The 27,353-nt window shown below is 43.6% G+C and overlaps 1 protein-coding gene across 1 annotated transcript in view; it reads left to right on the top strand.

Annotated features, from left to right (window-relative positions):
* LOC126355554 (uncharacterized) overlaps positions 1–27,353 on the top strand; it is a 936,011-nt gene that overhangs the window by 848,287 nt on the left and 60,371 nt on the right. Inside the window, exons 6-7 of the mRNA XM_050005911.1 lie at positions 8,084–8,280; positions 26,816–26,973. Of these exons, the coding sequence (XP_049861868.1) occupies positions 8,084–8,280; positions 26,816–26,973 (355 nt within the window). The remainder of the gene's footprint in view (positions 1–8,083; positions 8,281–26,815; positions 26,974–27,353) is intronic.

Genomic DNA, 27,353 nt, shown 5'->3' with positions numbered 1-27,353 from the left:
GATTATGCTGTCCAAGTATCGTTGCAAAGCCCTTACACTTCCTCCATACAGTCCCAATCTCTCCACATGCGATGTTCATATTTTTGGAACCCTGAAAACAGACACTTATGGTCGACGGTTTGCTTTGGACAAGGTGATAGACGCTGGGTAGAATCTTATTTCCATAAGGGTGGAATAACGTATCGATACCATCCTACCAGCGTCTCTGAGCTGGCAACGGAATTGCAAGTTTCCGTCTGACGCCTATAGAGGTCGTGTGTGACCCAGCATACCCAATGGAGCACGCCTGCTGAGCCACGCCTCCTGAAGCTCTGGACTGTGGACTCAGAGCGCCCTCTGCTGTGACAACATAAGATAGCCGGCGGCAGCCAAACAGCCCACTTGCACTTGGAGCCCCTTCGCTGCGTGACGCTATACAGAGGCTGCCTAGTCGCAACTCCGACACAGCAAACGTTTCCCCATAAGGGCATTGACCATCCTGTCTCTCAGAGGGATAAATGTGTTAACCATTATGGCTATTACTTTTGAAATAATTAACAGTTTACTTACTTTCTTTCCATCTGTCTCGTTTTCATTTGACCATCCCTTGTACGAGGGGAATCCGAAAAGTCAGTTACACACTATTATGTTCAAATGTATGTGAATTTCTAAGAGATCATCGGTCTCTGTACTTACACACTATTTAAACTAACTTATACTAAGAACAACACACACACATCCACCCATGCCCGAGGGAGGATTCGAACCTCCGGCGGGAGGGGTCGCACAGTCAGTAACATGGCGCCTCTAACCGCGCGGCCGCTCCGCGCGGCCACTATTATGGCAGTTTCACTAGTTTTTACTGAATGTTACTGAGCCATTCCAGAACCATTTTGTGAACGTCCTCATCGTCGGAAAATCTTCGATTGGTGCGAATCAGTCTGTAGTTTGATCCCTTTATCCCTCAAACCAAACCAACCAACCAACCAACATTAGGGATTGGTAAAGAGGATGGAGAAGTGGACAGTAGTCTCAGGACAACATGTTTCCATTTAGAAGGAAGAAACAGTATTATCAACGGCATAAGGATACGGAAAGCAATGGAAAACCAATGCACTAAAAACATATCTTGTCTATCCACAATTATATCAAATGGCTTGTAATTGGAAAAGTGTCGTGATTAACTCCCCATGGGCTAGAGAGTTCTGCCTATCTCCCCATCTTGCAGTTCTCCAAGAGGTGCCTTTTAAGATGGAGGTGATCATGAGAAAAGAAGTGAATGACTGATGAATAGGCAGCATTCAACAAATCGGAGTGCGGAATGTCAGAAGTTTGAATGTGACGGGATTATCAAAATGAAATGGAAAGAAAATAAGGAATTCTGATCAGGTGAGTTTAGCGTCATATCAGCATCAGCAGAACATGACGTAATGGGAACAGGTTTAGTTATGAGAAGGTGGGTAGGGCAGAGAGTTACTGTGAAGATTTCAGTGACAGGTTTGATCTCATCAGATTCAACAGCAAACCAACAATGACAACAACAGTTCAGGTACACATGTGATAACCGCAAGCACAAGATGAGGACATAGAGAAAGTATATAAAAGTACTGAAGGGGTAATTCAGGGTGTGTAGGGACATGATAATCTGATTAATGACGGGGAGTTGGAAAGCAGTGGTACGAAAAGAAAAAGAAGACAGAGTTACGAGAGAATATGGACTAGCGAGTGGCAATAAGAGACAAGAGAGACTAATTCAATTCTGCGATAAAATTCAGCTAATAACAGCGAGTACACTGTTCAAATTGGCAACAGGAGGAGGTATAATAGGAAAAGGCCTAGAGACGCGGAGAGATTACCTTACGGCGAGACATAGCTTCCAAATCCAAATATTGGATTTTAAGGCATACCCAGGAGCAGATGTAGACACGGATCACACTTTAATAATAACTAGCGACTACCCGGCATCGCACAGATAGCATTTAGTATCTACGGCCAGACGATTTTTCTGGCATAGAGTATTTTATCCGAGGGCCACGAATAAAATTCAAAGGACAGCGTTAAGTAAGTAGGTTGCCTAACTTTCATATACACTGGACAGCCAAAACATTACGATCACTGCTCACCACGACTTTGTATGCCACCTGTGGGTTGCGGGCACCTGAAGCGGTAAGGAAAGTATGTAAGCGGAGCAGAAATGGATGGGGGATCATCCTAGAAAAAATAAGGGCCGAAAATGGAGAAATCCAGTTAGATAAACGACTCTGGCAAAGGGCAGGTTATTATCACCCAGAGCCTGTGAATGAGTGTCTCGAAAACGACGAAGCTGTACGAATGTTCACGTGCTACTGTGGTGAGCATCTACGGAAAGTGGTAGAAGAACGGTGAAATTACCACTAGGCGCCAAATGGTTTGACGTTCACGACTCTTCATAGAACGTGGAGTTCGGAGGATTGTCTGCTCTGTAAAGTAGAACACATGGTGATCTGTGACACCTCTGGCGAAAGAGCAAAATGCTGATGGATGCAAAAGTGTTTCGGAGCACACCGTTCATAGTAAATGGTTGAACATGGAGCTCGGAAACAGACTGCCCCTACGTGTTCACATGTTGATCCAACGATGCCGCACGGGACCATTGGAATTCCACCATGGATCTCAGAAAACGTACCGGATCTTCGTATGAATATTATTTTTTGCTACACCAGGTCAATATTCATCTCCATAAACGCCATCATAGAGTCGAACGGTGGCTCCAAAAATGCACCACGTCACTGGTGCAGGCTGGTGGGAGCAGTATTATGCTGTGTAAAGCATTCTCCTGCGGTTGGATGGGACCTGTGGTAGTAATCGAAGATATTTCATCTACGAACCATCTGCATCCCTTCATGCTCGATTTCTTCCCTGACAGCGATTTCATCTTTCAACAGTATATTTGTCCCTCTCTCTAAGCCAGAATTGCGTTACAGTGGTGTGAAGAGCATGACAGTGAAATCACGTTGTTTTCTTGGCCACTAAATTCAATTGATGTGAATCCGATGGAACCGTTCTGGGTAGCTATCGAGCGCTATCCTCAAAAATCAGCTGTCCTTTATTTACGGAAATTACATGATTTTTGTGTAGACGTATGATGCCACATACCTCCACAAACCTACCAACAAATACTAGAATCGATGGTTCACAGAATAGGTGCCGTATCGGGTTCCAAACTTGGATCAACGAGCTGTTAAGCAGGTGGTGACAGTGTCTTGGCTCGTCAGTGTAGCTTATGCGATGTAAGCAGCGTATAACAGGGAAGTTGTCTGGAAGCGTAAATGTTAAGTGCTCCATACTAAATTGGCGTTTGGAGTCACATCTCTTGGTAATGCTGGGAGCACATCGTGATGTAAGTAATATGTTTCCAACCAGTGTAGATATTGTACATGAATCATTGGTGTATGTGTGTGTGGGTGATTCAATATGCATCGGATGCTGGCTAAAGTGGCACAAATAAAAGTAAAAAAAGGGAAAAAGCATGCATAATCTACATGTTTACCTCGTGTTGTAGCACCCCTCTTGTGAAGTTTATTTCCATCATTCTTTGTAGTGCATTCTTTATCGCAGTCTTTTTCGCCGTACCACGCAAAGAATCGTGGTTTGATTCAAGGAAAGCAGGTAGCTGAAAGTTGAGTCATCTGCTACGCTGCTGAAAGGACGTATTGTTTGTAAACGAAGCGAAGTTGTTGAAGTACTTTACCGCAAAAGTTTTACTTCAAGCATAAAAAGTAAAACATCAGTATCTTCCATCCGTTTTCTTTTATGCAACTTTTCTGAAACAGTTACACAGAAACTATTGGTTAAACATATTTGATTTCTACAAATTGTAAGTCTTACATCAGTGTCTGATGAAGATGTGGTTATCTTTTCATTACTGATCATATTTATTACGATTATTCAAAGTTGAGTAACTCTCTGCCCGTTGTTCAAAGAATGTCCAGTGAATTAAGAGTACGAATTGCGACCGGTACTATAAGGGAAGCAGAAATTATAAGTCCCAAATTGTCGTCATATTTCTAAATGAATCCCCCAACATCTTCAGAAGTACCACGAAATCTGTGTATTCACCCGCAAGAAATTTCTGAATCCCATTGAAGGAGATCGTGCCCCTGCCTTTATGATCTTTAAAAGACCCATATTTCTTTCTCGACAGTCGAGATTTGTGTAGCAGTCTTCCGTATAATTTGAAAGTGTCCAGAAAAAAATTTCTTTCGCCTCGCCATACAGAGAATCGTGTTTGCATCCACGTTTGACTCAATGAAAATAGCAACCTTAAAGTTGGGTAAATTGCTGCGCTGCTGCAAAACTTTCTTGATACAAAGTAAAGTTGCATCCCATGCTGCATTTTGCTCTGTGTATAAATAATTGAAAACCAAAGGTCTTGGACTCGAATATTTTTTCACTACGCAGTTGTTCTGAAACGATTGCAATCAACTGGATGTCAATTAGGCGACTTTGATGTCGCTAGCCAGTTATCCAACCGAGGAAATGGGAGCTACAGTGTAAAGTGGAATCCGAGCCACGTTTCGTTTCTGACGAACCTCCAAATCAATGAGAAGTTAATCTAGGATAAAAGGCAGCGTAAAAGGAAAGTGACCCAGTCATACGCTCTATTACTAGACCATCACACCACATGCAGATTTGACGACCCTTCTGCTGCCTCAAAGCACTGCTGCTCTCACAAGTTATGGTGGCTGTTTGCTAGATGGCAGTGGCTTCGTTTTTACAACTAGAATTTAATTAATCATAATTGAGGCAATTTGTATGAAATATTTATAAATTATATATAAAAACAATCCTCATGAATCAGTAGATTTATTAATGAAAACCGGTTCAAAATCCCTATCAAAATTCCTGTAGTCATTCCTGAGATTAGCCTGCAGATACAGACAGATGTGAGGGTGTGACCTGAATTTATGTGTAGAGAACGAAAAAGTACATTTATGTTTCAGAGAATTACGATCCTCGTGTCATAATTAATTATGTTTTTTATGGTTCAATTTATCATGGTTACATTTGGACCTCGACGCAGACTATTACACTTAGTGAGAAACCGTTATATTTTAACTGCACACTCTGAAATTCGGTGTTGGAATAGTTCATACATTTAGACCGGTGGGAAGAATCAGTGTAGAAATAGAGTACTGAACTACCGAGGAATGATGACGAGCATGGTCCTACCCTGACATGGGCGAGTACAGTCCTGTATGCGATTCTGCTCACAAGATTTATGTTTTTCCATATATGCCAATACGGTACCTACTGTTCAGGCAGGTGCAAGAGGCACTATCGCGCGGATGATTACACGGAACGAAATGGAAATGAACGAGAAAGTAGAAAAATCCTTTCCATTATGTTGAAAGAATGGTAAATTTCTTAAACAAATCGAACCAGTTAGCTTGATTTGGAGTTTACATGATTTTTCCAAATTAGTAGTGAATATGCGTGCGTAGTTCTACAGACGAACTGTGACTGGTACATACACTGAGCTTTGTGAATTGTGGTAAATTCTTATACTGAATGTTCATTATTGTTATTATTATTATTAGTAGTAGTAGTACCTTAATTATTATCTCACAAGAAATGCAGTACACAACCTAAAACAATGTAAAAGTTACTAAAAACTAAGGCACAGTGTTTTCATCTTTAGCTCTGCTTCCCATAGTTTCCAGACCCTTTCTGCGTCATTCTCCAGACTTTTGCTGTCATGTCCAATCTTGATAAGCCTCCATGCAATATGAGAGATACAACCCATGTGCTCGAAATGATTGCTGGTATCATGCGGACATGTTCAAAACACCACTGTTTCCGTAATGGCTCCATCATCGAGTGTACTTATTTATTTTCTGCATGTGTTCTAGGTGGGAGTTGTCATTGCTTGAAACTGCTGTACCAATAAGCCATGTGCTTTACCCAGATTTATTATGACCAACTTTCACTTTTTAACCACATTTTTTTAGATCATTTTCTTGTCTATCTGTTCAGTACAAATTTTGCAACTGATTTTAAACTAACTTCACGATGAGCTAGAGTCTTGAAATTTAAAACATTGCTCGGAACTGGATGACAATGCAGTTTAACTATATTTCTTGTCTGGTGTGTGGTGGAGGGTACTTTATGTTCTGTCAATTCCCCCCTTTCTGTTTCACGTGTGAATTGTTTGTAGGAAGAACGATTGCTAGTAAGTCTCCATGTAAGCTTGAAACTCTTTACTTTTATCTTCACAGTCGTTTTGCGAGATAATCGTAGGGTGAAGCAATATTTTGGTTGAATCAAATAAGGAGAAACTGGAATAAAAATATTTACCACATGTCTTTCTAGTAATCTCTTCAAAACGTTTGAAATCAATCGAAGAATTTCACGGACACACAAGGCTAAAAAGCAGAAAATAATTATTTAAATAAAATGAATTTTGAATATACCAAGATTTTAAATCGACCTAAAAAGTGTAACATAATTTCTCCTAGTGCCACACAGACCACTAACCCAATGCAGATGTTCCTAAAACCTGTGACCGTGAATTTTTAATGTTTATTAAAGTACTTGTAAGTTTTACAACGAAAACATAATTGATGCATGAAAAATTCGCTTCCTTACTTTTATCTGTTGCATACACTGCATACTTTTTATTTAAATCCTAAAAGTATTTTCGAATCAATTAAAAATACAGTCTCAAATTTTCAGGACTATTTATAGGGCCCGGAATCCATATAGGCGTAGGATAAATTACTATATACAGGGTGGTCAGAAAATGTGTGAAATGCTTGTAGGGACGTTACAGGACAGGCTGTACTGAGACATAAATGTTAAGAAAGAAATTCGATACGTTGTTCTGTTTCCCAGTTCTTTAGCATTGAAGTTGGCCAATCGGGGCGTCGCGTGCTCTCATTCAAGCGGCCTGCCAGCGGCGGTGTTGCCCAACGAGTGCTTTGTCTCGTTAGCTGAAGCTTGAATTTACGCCCGCGACGCCCCGATTAGCTAACTTCAATGCTAAATAACTCGGAAACGGAGCAACGCATCGAATTTTTTTCTTAACATTTATGTCTCAGTACAACCTGCCCTGTAACATCTCTACAAGCATTTCACACATTTTCTTATCACCCTGTATATTTTGTTCGATTTAAAAGCGGTACATTAAGAATTAATTTTTATTTAAATAATTATTATAACTCAAACTTCTGTACTTATGTGTATTTCCCCAGAGAAGAATTAGATGTGTGTTAGCATGTTCTGTGATAATGTGCCACAGCTACAGCGGTCCAATGGTGTACAATGGAAGTAAGCACAGGCTTACACATACAGGATGTAGCTGATATAAGTGCAGATATTTGTATTGCTGACTGAAGACGGTGTACTGAACAACGTTATTTCAGTGTTTGCGTCATTTGGAGACCAATAATTGTAGCTATTACAAGTCATATGTTTTTAGGATGGTTAGATTCTCCAAACTTGTGTTGAAAGAGCAGACCATTAATGTTTATTTTCCCCCTGACACCAGGTCAGGTGTTGAAGTGGGACGTGTGGTGCATTTACGACTATGAAGAAAACATCAGGTCGTAAGGTTTGTGATGTGTTTGTGGGAAGACTGTTCGATGCAGAGGAAAAACATCCACACATTTAAGTGTCTACATATGGAGGTGCCACACATACAAATATGTGCGCTTATAGCAGTAACACCCTGTATATAGCAGTGGGTTTCCATACGCTCTGGGCTACGTAATGCACCTGTAGTAAAAATTACGTCTCTATGGTCCATACTCGACATTCTGGCATTAAAGCACCTACAATTAACTAGATCTTTGGTCCGAATATTGTTAAAAGTTCGCGTGTCATACATTGTCGCCTTACATGAAGCCCCATGGGCAACGCCAGTGCCACTGTGGACAACAGCGCACTGTAGCCACAGAGAGGAGTCGAAAGACGCATTTCACAGTAGAGCTACGCTATCCCATAAGCTATGCACTAGGGCAGGATTGCGCAAACCGAACACCTTTGGTGGCTTGACGCTCGTCGTCGATCGTAAGGGTGAAACAGTCAAGAGAATTCTCGTGGCTGAGTGTGCCTGTGGTTTCAGGTGGCGTCGGGAGCTGCGCTGTGCTCCTATGGCTTCCTGGGGCTGGCATCGGCATCGGCGTCGTCGTCTGTGTCGGCGTCGACAAGGCACTCGCACCCCGTCCAGCCCTCACGGTTGTCTCGGGTGACGCTCGCAGTGTTGCTGCTCGCCTCCCACTGCGCTGTTGCCACGCTGCTCGCCATGCTCGTACACTACAGGTGAGGGCGCGCACACGCACACATTACTGAAAATACAGAAGCAACACTTTTGCAGTTGATAGTGAGCAAGGGATTATTAGTCGAGACATTTTCATCTTTCGAGATAGAAACAAGTAGGACATGCTTTATTTTTTAACAGAATTCTGTAGCTCCAAAAATGAAAATTATTGTCACATATGGTATGTCACTCTTCACAGAGACTTTTTCAAAAAATAGCCCAAACGTATGTTCATATATTGCTGTTTTCGTTACATTTCCTTGTAAATAAAATATAATGACATCCAAATTAAGATGCGCCAACTGTCTCTGACCTTACATTTCTTCTTAATTTCGTATTGGCCATTCCTGGACCACATTATTTCAACTAAACTTTTCCTTTTCTTTCCGCCTGCCCCTAAACTTTTGCCCAGCATTCCCGCATTCGTTTCCTATGCTGTTTCTTCCCCACTTGGCCACCTTTTGCCAGTTTGTAGTTTTGGGTTTCTTGGAAATGAAGCCTGTCTTGGAGTTTCTACTAGAGCGAAATGCGTTTATAGATATCCTCCAGTGATGTCCTTGTACGAATTTTTCTATCTCAGTGAGCCTCAGCTCCTTGGTTTTCCTTTAACCACTCTCCTAAATACTGTATTTAAACCTCTCTGCCCATTTGATTTCCCCTTCTTCTACTCACAGTAATCTGCACGGTGACTTGAAATTTGCAATAATCTCATTTCTGTCGAAGGAGATCTGGAGTCTTACCTTCGATGATTGTGTCTTTAGCTCACTCATTTGTTCCGTAGCTGTGTCAAGTGAAATAGACACAACTACGAGATCATCTGCAAAGATCTGGCAACAACTGTCAAAGTCATCATCCTACAGCAAAACCTGACTCCAGTTTCAACATCTTTGTCATTCATTCTTTTTCTCTACTCGAATTTCACTTTTCAGATAACAAAGTTGTAAAGTAGAGATGAGAGTTCACCTCCTTGCCCGATATGTCATCAACTAATATTTTTTCCTACTTCTCTGTGAAAAGTTTAACCATGAACGTTGACATGTGTACTTCTCTGAACTAAAGAAATACTTAGTAATGGGTCCGCAAGGGCTATCCTGACATTAGTACAGATCCAAGTATAAACTATTAAATCGCCAGTCCGGACGAGACTCGAGGCCTCTTCAGAGACTAGCACCTACTGGCTCTTGCCTTATCGTATCATTGTACTTGTGACGAACATCGACAGTCAACAGAACAATGAAATAGAAATCTTTGATATAAGTTTTACTCTGAATCGTTTTAGTATACGCGCGTGCTAGCTCGTAGTGTGCTTGTGATATGAAAAAATAATTAAGTTACATCGGCTAGATGGATTCTTGTGTAGCTGAAACCCATACACTCAATCAGATTTTTCTTTCTACAGTACACAGCAATTGTTTTCTTACATACTACGGCGCGTGATTTGTGTGTTGGCCGGATTTTGCGTGACGTAACCCCTCTTCCCATAAATCCTTGGTCAAGAAAGCCAAAAATCGTCACCCACATTCCTTGATGAATACCTGCCCAAACTCATGACAATTTTTAAATAAAAATTCATTCACGGAATGGAAATAGTTGTGTCAGGAAAAATGATTCTAAGTTAGATTTAAAAGTTATTTTGCTGTCTTTAAGACATTTTATGGGATTGGGCAAATGGTCACAAATTTTTGTTGGTGCATGTTGAACCCTTTTCCAAGCCAATGACAGCTTTAGTAATGTATAATAGAGGTCATATTTTCCTCTAGTGTTGTAGGTATAGACATTAATATTATTTAGCACGAATTTCATTAGCGAATATATATTTCGTGATGGCACATTTAAAATGCCCAACTCTTTGAAAAGGCACCTACATGACGACAACAAATGAACACCATGCAGTATTCTTACTGATCGCTTTTGTACCATCAATACTGTCATTATGAGTGGTGAATAAGCCCACAAAATTGTTCCATAAGATATTATTGAGTGGAAATATGCAAAACATGGCAGGATATTGATTCCATTGCTTCCAAGACAAGAATCTGTACAAAGAACAAAAGTATCTGAATTCAGTTGTTTGAGCTGCTCAGTAATATGCTTCTTCCAGTTCAGGATTTCATCAATACATAGCTACACCAGAAAGTCTGGAGCATTCCACTCAGTCTGTTGGCTTCTATTCATGTGCTATATCAATTGCTGATATGACTATTTTTTGCACGGAACTGAATATAGTGTGTTTTCTCAAAATTCAGAGAGTTCATTTACAGAGAACTACTTCATAATTCTTCGAAATAATGATTAACAACCTCTCCTATCGCTTTATCTATTAAAAAGCTAGCATCATGTGCAAAAAGTACCAATTCCGTTTGTTATTTGTTAAGTAGAAGTTTATTCACATAGACTATGAGATCAAAACTATCCGGACACCCCCAAAAACGTACGTTTTTCATATTAGGTGCATTGTGATGCCACCTACTGCCAGGTACTCCATATCAGCGACTTCAGTAGTCATTAGACATCATGAGAGAGCAGAATGGGGCGCTCCGCGAAACTCATGGACTTTGAACGTGGTCAGGTGATTGGGTGTCACTTGTATCATACGTCTGTACGCGAGATTTCCACACTCCTAAACATCCCTAGGTCCACTGTTTCAGATGTGATAGTAAAGTGGAAACGTGAAAGGACACATACAGCACAAAAGCGTACAGAACGACCTCATCTGTTGACTGACATAGACCGCCGACAGTCGAAGAGGGTCGTGATGTGTAATAGGCAGACATATCCAGACCATCCCACACCAATTCCAAACTGCATCAGGATCCACTGCAGGTACTATGATAGTAAGGAGGGAGGTGAGAAAACTTGGATTTCATGGTCGAGCGGCTGCTCATAAGCCACACACCACGCCGGTAAAAGCCAAACGATGCCTCGCGTAGTGTAAGGAGCGTAAACATTGCACGCATGAACAGTGGAGGTACGTTGTGTGCAGTGACGAATCAGGGTACACAATGTGGTGATCCGATGGCAGGGTGTGGGTATGGCGAATGCCGATGAACGTCATCTGCCAGCGTGTGTAGTGCCAACAGTAAAAGACGGTGGTGTTATGGTGTGATTGTGTTTTTCGTGGAGGGGGCTTGCACCCTTTGTTATTTTGCGTGGCACTGTCACAGCATATGCCTACACTGATGTTTTAAGCACCTTCTTCCTTCCCACTGTTGAAGAACAATTCGGGGATAGCGATTGCATCCTGAGGCCTAAAGAACACCTCTGGAATGTTTTGGAACACCGAATTCGTGCCAGACCTCACTGACTGGCATCGCTACATCACCTAAGTGCAGCACTCCGTGAAGAATGGGCTGCCAACGTATGCTTGCGAGAGTGGAAGCTGTCATCAAGGCTAGGTTTGGGGCAACATCATATTGAATTCCAGCATTACATATGGATTGCGCCACGAAATTGTAAGTCATTTTCAGCCAGGTGTCCGGATACCTTTGATCACATAGTGTAATTGAGGAATGGGATTAAAAACAGGATTCAACATTGTAGGATTCGATTCGTGATTCCACCTCAGTCCCTAAAATTTTCTCTGCCTCAAATATTGTTTGAATTATTCAGCACAACTTTTTACATTTTATTTGAGAAGTACGACTCAAATCACTTGTATGCAAAGCCATAAATTTCTTAAAACTTAAGTTGCTCTAAGAGAATAATATAATCTACCTAAGCAAACGCCTTGAAAAAATTACAAGAAGTACCAACTGGTGATGTTTTGTTATTTAAGGCTTGTAATATTTGGTTAGCGAATGTATCATTAGTGTTTTCAGACGAACAATGCTTCTGGAATCCTAACTGTGATGTGCCAATTAAATTGTTTCTACAAATGTGAGACTACTCTTCATATATTACGTTTTAGAATATCTTGGGAAAATACGACAGTAATGAAACTGGTCGATAATTATCTAAGTTTTTCTTCCATCGTTTCTTATAAACAATAATTTACTTTAATCTGACTAGAACAATTCCCTGCACCAGTGATGCTTTGCATTACATAAATCACTAAGTACATTACTTGAGACGTTATAACAAATTTTCTGTTTGAGTTTCGATCAGCACCATATCAGGCTTTTATCCATTTATTTTAGAATTTTTAATTCTATTATTTTCAGTACAGGATGTTAGTGCTACTTACAGTTGTTTTGTGTTTGGTGGAATTACGTTTCTAACATATTCTATTGCTTGTTCAACTAAACCATTTAATCGTCTGTTTGTTATTACATTTGAAAAGTAATCGCACCTTTAAATTATCAATCATTACCATGTTATTTAGTCCCTATTGTTTTTATCTTGCTATCAGTATTATTCATTTCTGTGATGATGAGCATATTTCCGAACATTTTAATGACATTCTTTAAAATATTACAGTATTTTTTACAGACTGCATATTACTTCAGAGCTTGACTTATTATGGTCTTTAGATAAGTTTTAATCTCTTTAATTACCCAAGATTTACACTCCTGGAAATGGAAAAAAGAACACATTGACACCGGTGTGTCAGACCCACCATACTTGCTCCGGACACTGCGAGAGGGCTGTACAAGCAGTGATCACACGCACGGCACAGCGGACACACCAGGAATCGCGGTGTTGGCCGACGAATGGCGCTAGCTGCGCAGCATTTGTGCACCGCCGCCGTCAGTGTCAGCCAGTTTGCCGTGGCATACGGAGCTCCATCGCAGTCTTTAACACTGGTAGCATGCCGCGACAGCGTGGACGTGAGCCGTACGTGCAGTTGACGGACTTTGAGCGAGGGCGTATAGTCGGCATGCGGGAGGCCGGGTGGACGTACCACCGAAATGCTCAACACGTGGGGCGTGAGGTCTCCACAGTACATCGATGTTGTCGCCAGTGGTCGGCGGAAGGTGCACGTGCCCGTCGACCTGGGACCGGACCGCAGTGACGCACGGATGCACGCCAAGACCGTAGGATCCTACACAGTGCCGTAGGGGACCGCACCACCACTTTCCAGCAAATTAGGGACACTGTTGCTCGTGGGATATCGGCGAGGACCATTCGCAACCGTCTCCATGAAGCTGGGCTACGGTCCCGCACACCGTTAGGCCGTCTTCCGCTCACGCCAGAACATCGTGCAGCCCGCCTCCAGTGGTGTCGCGACAGGCGTGGAGGGACGAATGAAGTCGTGTCGTCTTCAGTGATGAGTGTCGCTTCTGCCTTGGTGCCAATGATGGTCGTATGCGTGTTTGGCGCCCTGCAGGTGAGCGCCACAATCAGAACTGCATAAGACAGAGGCACACAGGGCCAACACCCGGCATCATGGTGTGGGGAGCGATATCCTACACTGGCTGTACACATCTAGTGATCGTCAAGGGGACACTGAATAGTGCACGGTACATCCAAACCGTCATCGAACCCATCGTTCTACCATTCCTAGACCGGCAAGGGAACTTGCTGTTCCAACAGGACAATGCACGTCCGCATGTATCTCGTGCCACCCAACGTGCTCTAGAAGGTGTAAGTCAACTACCCTGGCCAGCAAGATCTCCGGATCTGTCCCCCATTGAGCATGTTTGGGACTGGATGAAGCGTCGTCTCACGCGGTCTGCACGTCCAGCACGAACGCTGGTCCAACTGAGTCGCCAGGTGGAAATGGCATGGCAAGCCGTTCCACAGGACTACATCCAGCATCTCTACGATCGTCTCTATGGGAGAATAGCAGCCTGCATTGCTGCGAAAGGTGGATATAGACTGTACTAGTGCCGACATTGTGCATGCTCTGTTGCCTGTGTCTATGTGCCTGTGGTTCTGTCAGTGTGATCATGTGATGTATCTGACCCCAGGAATGTGTCAATAAAGTTTCCCCTTCCTGGGACAATGAATTCACGGTGTTCTTATTTCAATTTCCAGGAGTGTATTTGTTCTTTTTAATACAATTTTTGGACATGGTTTTAGGAAATCTACTTTCAAATAATGATGACAATGTACTGTGGAATATATTCAGGTTCGCAGCAGGATCTCTTCTTGAAAATAGAGTGTTTCATTCGTTTGAAACCAATTATTCGACTGAAAAAATATCTTCTTTTCAGTGCACTGTATTCTCGAATGAGCTGATACTAGCCTAATGCGAAAGTTGTCTTATACTGAACGCCGTGTTCTTCAGTTGAACTTGATCTACTGCTCTAATGCTTCTTCATACGTGCTTACCGGGTTTTCACCAAAGAGACAATTATCCAAATAAGGCCATTACGACTATTCAGCAGTCGGGAGAGTATTTGGGATGAATCTCTTGCTCTACAGTGAAACTTATTCTGATATCGAAACTAGAACACACATTTAAGATGTATTTCAGCACACAGTGTACTGTAGTGTGAAAGCTTCATTATCGACTTCTGTGAGAGCGTGGGCAATTTTTAGAATCACCTTCGATTTGTTATATGGACCACTCCGCTGTATTAGAGGTCATTGGAAAATTTTTCAACTGGCTAATGAAATAAAGTTTCTAGATTTAAAAAACGCATTTTGAACACAGTGCTGTCAGACACATTCTGTTTTTCCAAGGTTTTTTTTGGAAGAAGTGTGATTCGGGAACACTTAGCAAAATGTTCGTCTACAACTGTAGGTGTTTACACAAGCGGATATATACTCCTCAAAAAATAATGTATGATTTTCGAAACATTAGCTTTTTACGAAAACAAACCTACCTTATAAAACTGTCCACATCTTCTAACCTGGAAACGGATACTACTTTTAGGAGGAACCTGCTTTCTTTCCTGTGATGTGTAAAAAATTTTAAAGAAGCACAAAATTAAGTGGATCATGCTGCACATTAAAAAATTATTCCGCGCATTGCATGCACATCAGTTGTCTGTGTTGCCCCCTTCTCACTTCAATAACGGCAGCCCAGGGTCTCGGTTTACCTCCAATCATCTTTCGAATGAGATCATGTGGTATTTCTTGCCACTCCTCTAGTAAAGCAACCTGCAACTGCTATCGCGTTCCTGGAGGATTTGTACGAGCCCTGACTCTTCTTTTCGGATAATCCCATATATGCTCTATGGGGTTTAGGTCGAGACTACATGCCGGCAACTGTACAATACTGATAGCGCGTGAAAATTTTACGCTTGGGCTGCAACATAGGTACGAGCGTTATCGTGCAGCAGAAGAAATGCTTCGCCAAGATCTTCCGCCACAAGTCGTATGCGATGATTAAGCATTTCTTTGATATACCTCTCCACAGTTAGACCACAACCAGTTGTGTTCTAGTTTCCATTATAATTCTTCCCCCCAGCATTATAGGGCCTCCTGCAAAACGAACTGATGGGGACACTTTAGCTTTCACATTACACAGGACAGCACTTCTGTCCAGTGCCTTGACTGCGAGTATCTGTGGTCTTCAGCAAACCGCAGTCTCTTTTGTTTACATAATATGGTTAAAGGAGGCACTTTATTCTGTCGTCTGTACATAAACTGATTCTCGTCTAGTCTACTACGAATTGTTCGAACACTTAACAGTTGTCCAGCAGCGTAACGAAAGTCTTCTATCAGTTCAGTGCTGTTCTTATCATGTTCCTCGATAGTACTGTTTTTATGAAGTTACTCGATACAAAAAATCGAAGACAACCATACTTAACAGCTGTTGTTTTCCTTCTACGATTCTAACCTTGCTGTCCAGCAACAGTATGCTTTTCGCTGTATCGTTTCCACAACTTAAATAATGCATATTGACTTATACAATGTCCCCCTGATACATATCACTGAGAATGATTCTTCTGGCCGGCCGGAGTGGCTGAGTGGTTCTAGGCGCTTCAGTCTAGAACCGCGCGACCGCTACGGTCGCAGGTTCGAATACTGCCTCAGGCATGGATGTGTGTGATGTCCTTAGGCTAGTTAGGTTTAAGTAGTTCTAAGTTCTACGGGACTGATGACCTCAGATGTTAAGTCCCATATTGCTAAGAGCCATTTGATTCTTCTGCGGAAGAGTTACTCCACGACTGGCTTCTTCCACTGCTAATTGTCCGTTTACCCTATTATCGATTCTTCCACGTCCGTCCGTGTCTGTGCAGTGTTGTATATGTGTTTAAAAATTGTAACATGCTGCACACTCACTTAGTTTTGATCACTGCATACTTCAGCTCCATCTGTTGACATACTGGGTAAGTCTACAAGGCTGACACCCATGTAGATATTAGGATAATATGATGAATTTGTCACTGATAATGGAGGTACCACAATGAGCATTTTTTACGCGCGTCCACAAAACCTCAAACTACTGGAAAATACTGCCATTCATGTACGCCTTTTATAACAGTCCATGAGGGGAGTAGATGTATCATTAACAAATGACCAAGGATTATATAAGTAGACGACCAGAAACTTAATATTCATGTACACAGAATTAAGTGCATTAGCAGAAAGTGAAGGTGGCGATGACGATACAGTAGCATGCGCATGACAGCAAAGTACTTATCCCCAGTATTAACAATTTTGTGAAACGAGTGTGGATAAAGGTCACAAAATTTTTAAATCATGAACTGCAAATAAAATCTTGAAGAACGACCTAAAAAACGCACATACACAAAATAATCAAAATTACGTTGTCGGATCTGAAAAAACGGAAAAATCCGAGGAAAGAAATAAAATAACACATCAGGTATGATTTTATGTATATAGACTGATGCAGCGAATGAAAATTTGTACCAAGGCCGGGAATCGAACCCCGGTCTCCCACTTACTAGGCTGGTGCATGTACCAGACATGAAGAGCCTCCGAATTTCTGTTGATTTGTAGTGACGAATTTAAAATAGACTGAGGCGGAATTGAGAATTTGGAGCGACGGTGGAGGTGTGTTGTTATGTGAACTGCTGTGCAAAGGTGGTTAGTGGCTAACGCACCTGCCTAGTAAACAGGGGATCCAGGTTTTATTCCCAGCCTTGGTACAATTTTCACTCGCTACTTCGACCTATATGCATAAAATCGTATCTGTATGAGATCAGTAAAGTCTCTGAAATTGTCATTTCATTTGTACGGTTAGTAGCTGCGGCTGACTGGTCACTGGAATAAAAGGAGCGATCTAGCCACTCTACAACACACTAAATTCTCCAGCTTATAACCTTAGGCCAGATCCTAGATACGTCACAAAACTTTGAATGCTTGACCATGCTCGACTCGTCATCAGTTACAAAAGAGGGCAGATACCCATCAAAATTTGCTTCTGCCTACTTACTACAACATAATATGCACTCACTCGAAATGTGGCATACGCCGATTTGCGGACCACAAGCGTCACAAATTGTGAAGTCCTCCAGCCGCAGTAAAAAGCCGTTCGTTAGGGGACAATGCCCAATTTGGAGATAGATCAGGGCCACTACTTCCCTCCAGGATGACCGGCATGAGGAAGAGCACAACCGGACCGTTGGCTTCACCAATTGCAGCTTTTTGTCCGTCACTGCCGGCCAATCCGCCTTCCACCACTGAATGAATCTCCGACTCATCAGCGACATGAGAGGCTGCAGGGGAATGGCACAGCGTGCAACATTATGTTCCCCTGCAGTCCTTCTCGGCAGCTTTGTCTGCTTTATCATTTCCGAAATTCCCAGTTCCCTAGTCCACGTGCTGTTGGACGTACAGTTGTTCATGTATTAACTAGCCAGTTGGTACTACTAACTTGTGCCGCAACGATTGTAGGGTACTATGGTAACTGGAGCAGATGAAAAACTGTTTGCCTGAGGACACCTCATTTGCTCCAATGCGTTCAAGATGGCATAGAGTTCCGCAATATATCCAAGGAAAAGGCGAGCCCTGAACACACTGTCAGGGAACACTAATGGACAAAAAATTGACTCCCCTTGTTTAGAATTATCAGTGAACAAATATTTGAAACTGTGATGCCTAGCTCAAATGCTGAAAAACAGAGAATGAAAAGTAAAATCTGGAGTGCAAACGTTCTTACAATTCGTCAAGTCTGAAATATACTTAAACACCAAAGAAAGTGGTATAGGCATGCGTATTTAAATACGGACATACGTAAACAGGCAGAATACGCTGCTGCGGTCGGCAACGCCCATATAAGACAGCAAGTGTCAGGTGCAGTTGTTAGATCGGTTACTACTGCTACAACGGTAGGTTATCAAGATTTAAGTGAGTTTGAACGTGGTGTTATAGTCGGCGCACGAGCGATGGGGCAGAGCATCTCCGAGGTAGCGAAGAAGTTGGGATTTTCCCGTATGGTTCAAATGGCTCTGAGCACTATGGGTCTTAACTGCTGAGATCATCAGTCCCCTACAACTTAGAACTACTTAAACCTAACTAACCTAAGGACATCACACATATCCATGCCCGAGGCAGGATTCGAACCTGCAACCGTAGATGTCCCGCGGCTCCAGGCTGTAGCGCCTAGAACCGCTCGGTCACTCCGGCCGGTTGTACCGGTAAAACATCAAAAGTGCAACATCTCTGCGACCGGAAAAGGATCCTGCAAGAACGGAATCAATGTCGACTGAAGAGAATCATTCAGTGTGACAGAAGTGCAACCGTTCGCCAAATTGCTGCAGATTTCAATACTGGGCCATCATCATGTGACAGCGTGCGAACCCTTCAACGAAACATCGTCGATATGGCCTTTTAGAGCCGAAGGACTGCTCGTGCACTCTTGATGACTGCACAACACAAAGCTTTACACCGCGCCTGGGCCGGCCGCGGTGGTCTCGCGGTTCTAGGCGCGCAGTTCGGAACCGTGCGACTGCTACGGTCGCAGGTTCGAATCCTGCCTCGGGCATGGATGTGTGTGATGTCCTTAGGTTAGTTAGGTTTAAGTAGTTCTAAGTTCTAGGGGACTGATGACCACAGCAGTTGAGTCCCATAGTGCTCAGAGCCATTTGAACCATTTGAACCTCTCCTGGACCCGTCAACACTGACATTGGACCGTTGAAGATTGGAAATTTGTTGCCTGATCGGACGAGTCTCGTTTCAAATTGTATCTAGCTGATGAATGTGTACGGGTATGGAGACAACCTCATGAATCCATGGACCCTGCATGTCAGCAGTAGACTGTTCAAGCTGTTGGAGCCTCTGTAATGGAGAGGGGCGAGTGCAGTTGGAGTGATATGGCACCCCTGATACATCTAGAGACGACTCTGACAGGTGACACTACGTAAGCATCCTGTCTCATCAGCTGCATCCATTCATGGCGAATTCCAACAGGCGAGTGCGGCACCCACACGTCCAGAAGTGCTACAGAGTGGCTCCAGGAATACTCTTCTGAATTCAAACACTTCCACTGGCGACCAAACTCCCCAGACATGTACATTATTGAGCATATATGCAACGTACTGTTCTGAAGAGATCTCCACCCCCTCGTACTCTTACGGATTGAAGGACAATTCTGCATCATTTATGGTGTCAACTCCCAACAGCACTACTTCTGACATTAGTGGAGTCCATGACACGTCGTGTTGCGACACTTCTGCGTGCTCGCGCGGACCCTACCCGATGTTAGGGGAATGTACCAGCTTGGCTCTTCAGTGTCATTATCTATCTCTGTAAGACCCAAGGAGGAGGTCTGATCCAACCTTTCTGTTAAAGTTTAAGACGAGCCATACCCACCTTTAAAGTGAAATACTTCGCGAGAATCCTATAGGGCCTCTATTGTAGTTGTCAGTTATGAAAGAGCCTTTTCAGTATTCCAGTAATGCCCAGTCAGCATCAGGGAATACGGGTGCGTATGGCGTGAATATTGATTTATAAACCTGTCTCATTACGATGAGTTATCGCCTGATGGGAAGCGCAGCGTACCAGCCTCAGCGCAGACATTCAATACGAGGCTGGTTCTTAAGACCCCAGAGACTAGATTAAATCCTTCATGGTGCCTCAAGTCCAACATATTTAAATGACAGGGGCTTGTAGTTGTACCCCACACTCATAAGCCAAAAGCGCACGACGGCTCTGTAAAACTGTAGCAAACAATTTCGGTTTCCTCCACATGAATTATGACTACGACGTTTTAAAATATTGAGTCAATTCCAGAACCGTCTTTTCAGATAACTAAGGTATGTCTATCATGAGAATGTAGAATTAAATGCGATTTCCAGATACATTGCAGAGTTTTAAAATTAAGAACGATTTCCTTCTTCCTCAGTTAACTAAATTTTAAAACAGAATAGGAATAGTTAAAAAGAACGGGCTCAGGCATCTCATATGAGAATTTGAAATGCCTTTTCTCTAAGCAATCATTCAGCTGTCGAAGATTTAGTTGCAAGACACGAGGTGGAATATAAGGCAGAGTTATCGTCAACAAATAAAAAACACTCGTTGACATGAGTTTATTAATATATATGGCAAAGAAAGTCATACTTAAGACAGTAAGTTGAGGGTTACCGTTCTCCTGCTCAAAGCGATCAGAGAAGACGTCACCGATTCGATATCTAAAAGAGAGTGGTGTGAGGTCGGCCAGCATAAATATAATAAACATCCTCGAAGACACCATTCACGGGACTTGGCTTTTCAGGTGTGAGGTCGGTCCACATGAAGACTAAAAGACATGCTGGAAGACCCCATTCGTGGAGCTGCCATATGATAACATGTCTGCATGTCGTAGGTCTTCTCAAAGATAAAAAATATACCCAGATGGTGTTGCCGCGCAGGAACGCCTATTGTATAACCGCTTCCAGGAGGGATAGCTTATCAAAGATGGAGCGATATATACGAAATTCACACAAAAGCAACTAAGCAATTGCCTGGAATATAAGATCCAGACAAGGTGGCGGCTGACCATCGGGATTTTGGGGATGGCAGTAAGGCTGTTTTAACAGAATTATATTTTTGGTTCTCTGATTGTCTCCTGTGAGGATCTGATATCCTTTCTGATATTAAGTTCTGCGGCCACCATAATTTCAGTGGCGAGTAAGCTTGGTTGTGTGACTAGCAGTGTAGTTTTGCATATACATTTTCAGATGCTTGTGGAGATGCTCCACTCACCTGTCGAAGTTTAGGTGTCAACACTATAGTTCTGTGTAGACTGCTCCAATGTCGAGGAAAACGACTTCTCAAGAGAGGGCGGCTGTGTGGCCCTAAACGCCTTCTTCACGTCGGAGTACGAGACACGACTTTAATCTGCTGTATTTTATTCTCTTCTGCGAAGACAGAACATTCCTTGCTCCAAACTGGATGGGTTAGGCTGCAGTTGACACACACAGATGAGGCAGTACATTGAAGACCTGTTTCATGGGCAGTGCAGCCTCATCTTCCTCTCGTAGTCTGACCGTTACAACCGACAGTGGTGTGACCAAAGCATTGACGCTTGAAGCAGAGCATCGGATTTGGTTCACAGGGCCTATCTTTAAGGCGTACAAAACCCGCTGCAATATGCTCAACAGTTAGATAAACTGAATGTCAGGATAAAAGATGCTGTCTTCTGGAACTCACCACCAACCCTCTTTACGAAATTCTGAACTTCAGTGACATATTCTTTCGTACTTCTTTGCTATCCATATCCGTAATTTCCAGCACGTTACAACGATACATCCATTTTGCAAGTACCTCTAGAGTCTTATAGCTGTAGAACTGCCCCTCCTCCCTCCTCTCTGAGCATATCATCCATCTTTCTGTCCATCCCCTCCTCCTTCCTCTTGCTGTACATCTTCTCCTCCCTCCTCTCCACCAACCCCTCAGCCTGCCTGTCTGTTCCTCTCCTTGTCCTCGTTCTCTCTGTCCATCTCGCCCTTCCCCTTTCAAATGAACCATCTACGCTTTTAACAACGACAAATACATTACCTACCACAGGACGTGGCCTGTTTCTGTTACTGGATGCACTGAGATTCACAGACATTTCAGGTGGCATCTATATTGTTTGGGTGTTTGCTCAACAGGATCCCCCCCCCCCCAACCTCCACCGAACCGTTGGATGTGGATAATTGTGATTTAGGCTTCCGGGTGTTCCCAGCTGGCGAAGTAAGTGTCCACTTAGACAGAGCCTCGTTTGCCTGTGTAAGTCTGAGGGGCGGCAAGTTCCCCAGAGGTTACCCTGTAGCGACTCTTCTGCCTCAATTGGCGTGCATCTCATAGGCGCGCTGCTCACGTTGAGTTTGTGGTAGAGGTTTTTACCCCCTTACGATTCAGGTGGTTAAGCCAAGATCACCGTTCTCGAAAACACACAGCGTTCCACTGTCGCCCTGCGTGGTGATCGCTGAAGCGTACCCAGAGCTTTCAGTTACAGAAGACTGGCGGCACTTCCCAGTTCCCACCAAAGAAACCTAGGTCTGCCTGACTCAGAAAATGAAAGCTGAGGTCCTGGAGGTGCTCGCCACTTCGAACGGCCCGGGATTCATCGACAATACCACGGACGTGGCGAGCATAACACCTTCCCCCCTGCACGATCACCAATCCCCCGGAAGGTGATGGAGATGAACAATATGGCAAGTAGAGACAAGTGGTTGGGGGGTTTGAGTGATGCCGGCCGCAATGGCCGAGCGGCTCTAGGCGCTTCATCCCGGAACGGAGCGACTGCTACGGTCGCAGGTTCGAATCCTGCCTCGGGCATGGCTCTGTGTGATATCCTTAGGTTAGTTAGGTTTAAGTAGCTCTACATCTACATCTACATTTATACTCCGCAAGCCACCCAACTGTGTCAGGCGGAGGGCACTTTACGTTCCACTGACATTGCCTCCCTTTCCTGTTCCAGTCGCGTATTGTTCGTGGGAAGAACGATTGCCGGAAAGCCTCCGTGCGCGCTCGAATCTCTCTACTTTTACATTCGTGATCTCCTCAGGAGGTATAAGTAGGGGGTAGAAATATATTCGATACCTCATTCAGAAACGCACTCTCTCGAAACCTGGACAGCAAGCTACACCGCGATGCAGAGCGCCTTTCTTGCAGAGTCTGCCACTTGAGTTTGCTAAACATCTCCGTAACGCTATTACGCTTACCAAATAACCCCGTGACGAAACGCGCCGCTCTTCTTTGGATCTTCTCTATCTCCTCTGTCAACCCGACCTGGTACGGATCTCACACTGATGAGCAATACTCAAGTATACATCGAACGAGTTTTTTGTAAGCCACCTCCTTTGTTGGTGGACTACATTTTCTAAGGACTCTCCCAATTAATCTCAACCTGGCCTCCGCCTTAACAACAATTCATTTTATTTGATCATTTCACTTCATATCGTTCCGCACGCATACTCCCAGCAATTTTACAGAAGTAACTGCTACCAGTTCTAGGGGACTGTTTTGACCTCCGATGTTAAGTCCCATGGTGCTCAGAGCCATTTAGACCATTTGAGATTGACTGATGCTTTGGAGAGTATATGAAATAAATTGTGTTTTATTATTTAAAAGACGACAAGATGTACAACAGTAGTGTGACCCATTCTTAAACACTGCTTAAGTGTTTGGGATCCCCTTTAGGTCGGACTAAGAGATTGGAATGCGGGCTGCTTGATTTCTTATCGGTAATATAGATCGACGCCCGAGTATTATGGGAATGCTTCCTGAACTCAAATGGGGGAAGACGTTATTTTCTCAAAACGCTATTGAGAAAATTTAGAGTACCGGCATTTGAAGCTGATCGCAGAACGATACTACTGCCACCAACATAATTTTTCCATAAAGGCCAGGGAGGTAAGACAGAGAAATTAGGGCTGGTACGGAGGTGTGCAGACAGTCATTTTTCCGTCACTCTATTTGCAAGTGGAACAGGAAAGTAAATGATAGTAGCTGCACAAGGTACGCTCCTCCAGGCACCAAACGATGCATTGTGGATGTAGATGTAGATTAAGTTGTTACAGTTTAGAAGGCTATTTTAACCATACAGTACTCACATTTGAAGCAAGCAGAGGTCCTGTCACATAATTCATAATTACATTTTCCTTGTTTTATCCCACTCATCTGAGGCTAATGTCCTTGAAAAGGGCCTGTGTTTCGTCGGTACGGACCTCGTCTGTGACAAAGTGTTAAACCTTAGCCCTCCTACCCTCTTATTACGAGCACTTTTATAAGCTCCAGTGCTTGCTGATAATTGTGCGTCATATACACTGCTGTTGGAAAACAGTGAGTTATGGTGTCCCGAATATACATGAAGTTCTGTAGTTGTGTGACTTCATACTTACTAGTGTCACAAGTATGGGACGAAAATAATTTGTAAATGACAGTGAGGCAACGTTAGAGGTCCCGAGTTTGAGTCTCGGTCCGGCATACAGTTTTAATCTTCCAGGAAGTTTCAACGTTAGAGGAAGCTTAGACTAAGTGCATAATCGTCCTCAAGTATGTGTCGCTGAAACACATAGTTTTTAAGCTTCTTGTGAAAATTATATACTGTATTGATGTGGAAAGAAAAGAATGTCAACGTGCAACGTCCTTTAACGACTTTAGAGATGAACAAAAGCTTGGTCTCCTCAAGGACGTGAAAGGAAACGGGCAAGGCCATTTTGAAGATATGCTCCTGGTACTGGTGTACAATTATTTAGAGAAACCCGAAAAACTTACAAAATATATCTGTGAAGCTGATCAGAAATCAATATCTTCGCACAATAACTACAGGTTACTGGGGAAAAAACTTGATAAGTAAGTGAACGGAGGGGGCGTCCAGTCGGACCTAACGTATGCTTAGCTCTGCCTGTTCAACTTAAGCAATTAAATTCAACTAATTTCACCATTATCTGCTCTCCTTGACAGAACCAATACTAGCGTGAGCTAGTTGCGTTAAATTTACGAAATTCAGCAAGCTCTGTACTGGGTATCGTTTTGTGACTACAGGCTGCGTCAGCAGTAAGGTCAGTAAGGCTCGAGAGTGAGTTTCGCTCTGCAACGAAATGTGCACTGATTTGAAAATTCCTGCAGATTGAAATTGTGTGCCGGAATGGGACTCGGAGCAGAAACCCTTGCCTTTCACAGACAAGTGCTCCACCGACGTGCAAGGTTCAAGTCCAAGTCCGGCACACAATTTCACTCAGCCAAGAAGCTTCAAATCCGCGCACACTCCAGAAAGCAAATTCGTCCTAGAAACAATCCCCTACGTTGTGGCTCCGAAGTACCCTTTCTTCCAGAAGTGCTAGCCCCTCAAGCTATGCTGGAGAACTTCTGAAGAGAATTTGAAAGATAGGAGACAGGTACCGAAGGAAGTAAAATTATTGGGGCCAGCCGGGGCTCTTACCTGGATAACTCAGTCGGTAAAGGAGACGTCTTGGTTGTTCTAGAAGAGGAGCCTTGTTTGTAACGGATCGTGCAGCCACGTCTCGATCCCTGAGTCGACAGATGGGGACGTGTTCAAGACAACAACCATCTGCATGAACGGTTCGACGACGTTTGCAGCAGCATGGACTATCAGCTCGGAGACCATGGCTGCGGTTACCCTTGACGACGCAACACAGACAGGAGCGCCTGCGATGGTGTACTCAACGACGAACCTGGGTGCACGAATGGCAAAACGTCATTTTTTCGGATGAATCCGGGTTCTGTTTACAGCATCATGATGGTCGCATCCGTGTTTGGCGACATCGCAGTGAACGCACATTAGAAGCGTGTATTCGTCATCGCCATACTTGCGCATCACCCGGCGTGATGGTATGGGGTGCCATTGGTTACACGTCTCGGTCACCTCTTGTTCGCATTGACGGCACTTTGAACAGTGTACGTTACATTTCAGATGTGTTACGACCCGTGGCTCTACCCTTCATTCGATCCCTGCGAAACCCTACATTTCAGCAGGATAATACACGACCGCATATTGCAGGTCCTGTACGGGTATTTCTGGATAGAGAAAATGCTGCCCTGGCCAGCACATTCTCCAGATCTCTCACCAATTGGAAACGTCAGGTCAATGGTGGCCGAGCAACTGGCTTGTCAGAATACGCGAGTCACTACTCTTGATGAACTGTGGTATCGTGTTGAAGCTGCATGGGCAGCTGTACCTGTACATGCCATCCAAGCTCTGTTTGACTCAATGCCCAGGCGTATCAATGCCGTTATTACGGCCAGAGGTGGTTGTTCTGGGTACTGATTTCTCAGGATCTATGCACCCAAATTGCATGAAAATATAATCACATGTCAGTTCTAGTATAATATATTTCTCCAATGAATACCCGTTTATCATCTGCATTTCTTCTTGGTGTAGCAATTTTAATGGCCAGTAGTGTAACAATGTAGCCAATGATTTCTGCATCAGCAGTTTTTGTCATACGTAAAAACAAATAACTAAAAGTGTAGTCAGGACCTAAGACCATGTAAGTCAATTTTTCGTAGCAGACGACGGTCTTAGAACGAAACCGGTAGTGAATAAATTGTTCTAATGCAGTTGTGTGTCATGCATGCAGCCGCTGCTGATAACAGCCTGAAGACAATATTTGAAATTATTGTTGCTGTTACCTACATATGTATGTAGCTTTGTACCAAACCCCCAGAGAGCGAGCCCTACTCGCATTTGTCCGGTAATTTCTACCCCCTCCCCTCCCCGCCTGCAGCCGCTGCATGAGCTGAAACGCTCATCAAGAAGTGAAACATTGCCGGGAGAGAGCCGGACGTAAGCGCGGGCCGTGGTTGCAGGGGCCTGCGCGGGTCTGCGGTGCCGCTGCTGCAGGTGTTCGAGGTGCGGGACGTGGACTGGGCGCGCGTCGTCATGGCCGCCTGCTCGGTGCTCGCCTTCGCGCTCGTCATGGTCGAGGAGAGCGGGCCCATGCACGCCATCGTCGTCTCGCTCGCCGGTAAGTCCCTGCGTCGCCCGACCCGGCTCGCACTCCTCCAGTTACGTCACGCAGCGCTCAAGCCTGCTCTCCGGAGGCAGGCAGTAAAGTCTGCACCACAACGCCTCCACCAACAACAAGCGACTCTTACTTTAGTTGATTTTTGTCTACAAAAATCCTGCTGCCACTGTTACAAAAATAAAGCACTATCTCCTTGCTTTCTGTCGTGGTTTATGGTACTACAAACAATTAGCTGAGGCGTCATCATCATCATCATCATCATCATCAACTACTGCATACAGGACTCCTATTACTTCTCCATACACTACCACATTCTCACCCAAGTTTGACCCGATTGCTTCTTCATGTCATCAGTCCATCTCTTACTGTGTCGTCCTCTG

Source organism: Schistocerca gregaria, chromosome 3 (genome assembly GCF_023897955.1).
Source record: "Schistocerca gregaria isolate iqSchGreg1 chromosome 3, iqSchGreg1.2, whole genome shotgun sequence".
In the NCBI taxonomy this organism is placed as follows: Eukaryota; Metazoa; Arthropoda; class Insecta; order Orthoptera; family Acrididae; genus Schistocerca; species Schistocerca gregaria.
The sequence above is the reverse complement of the archived record's forward strand: the minus strand, read 5'-3'. Positions and strand labels throughout refer to the sequence as shown.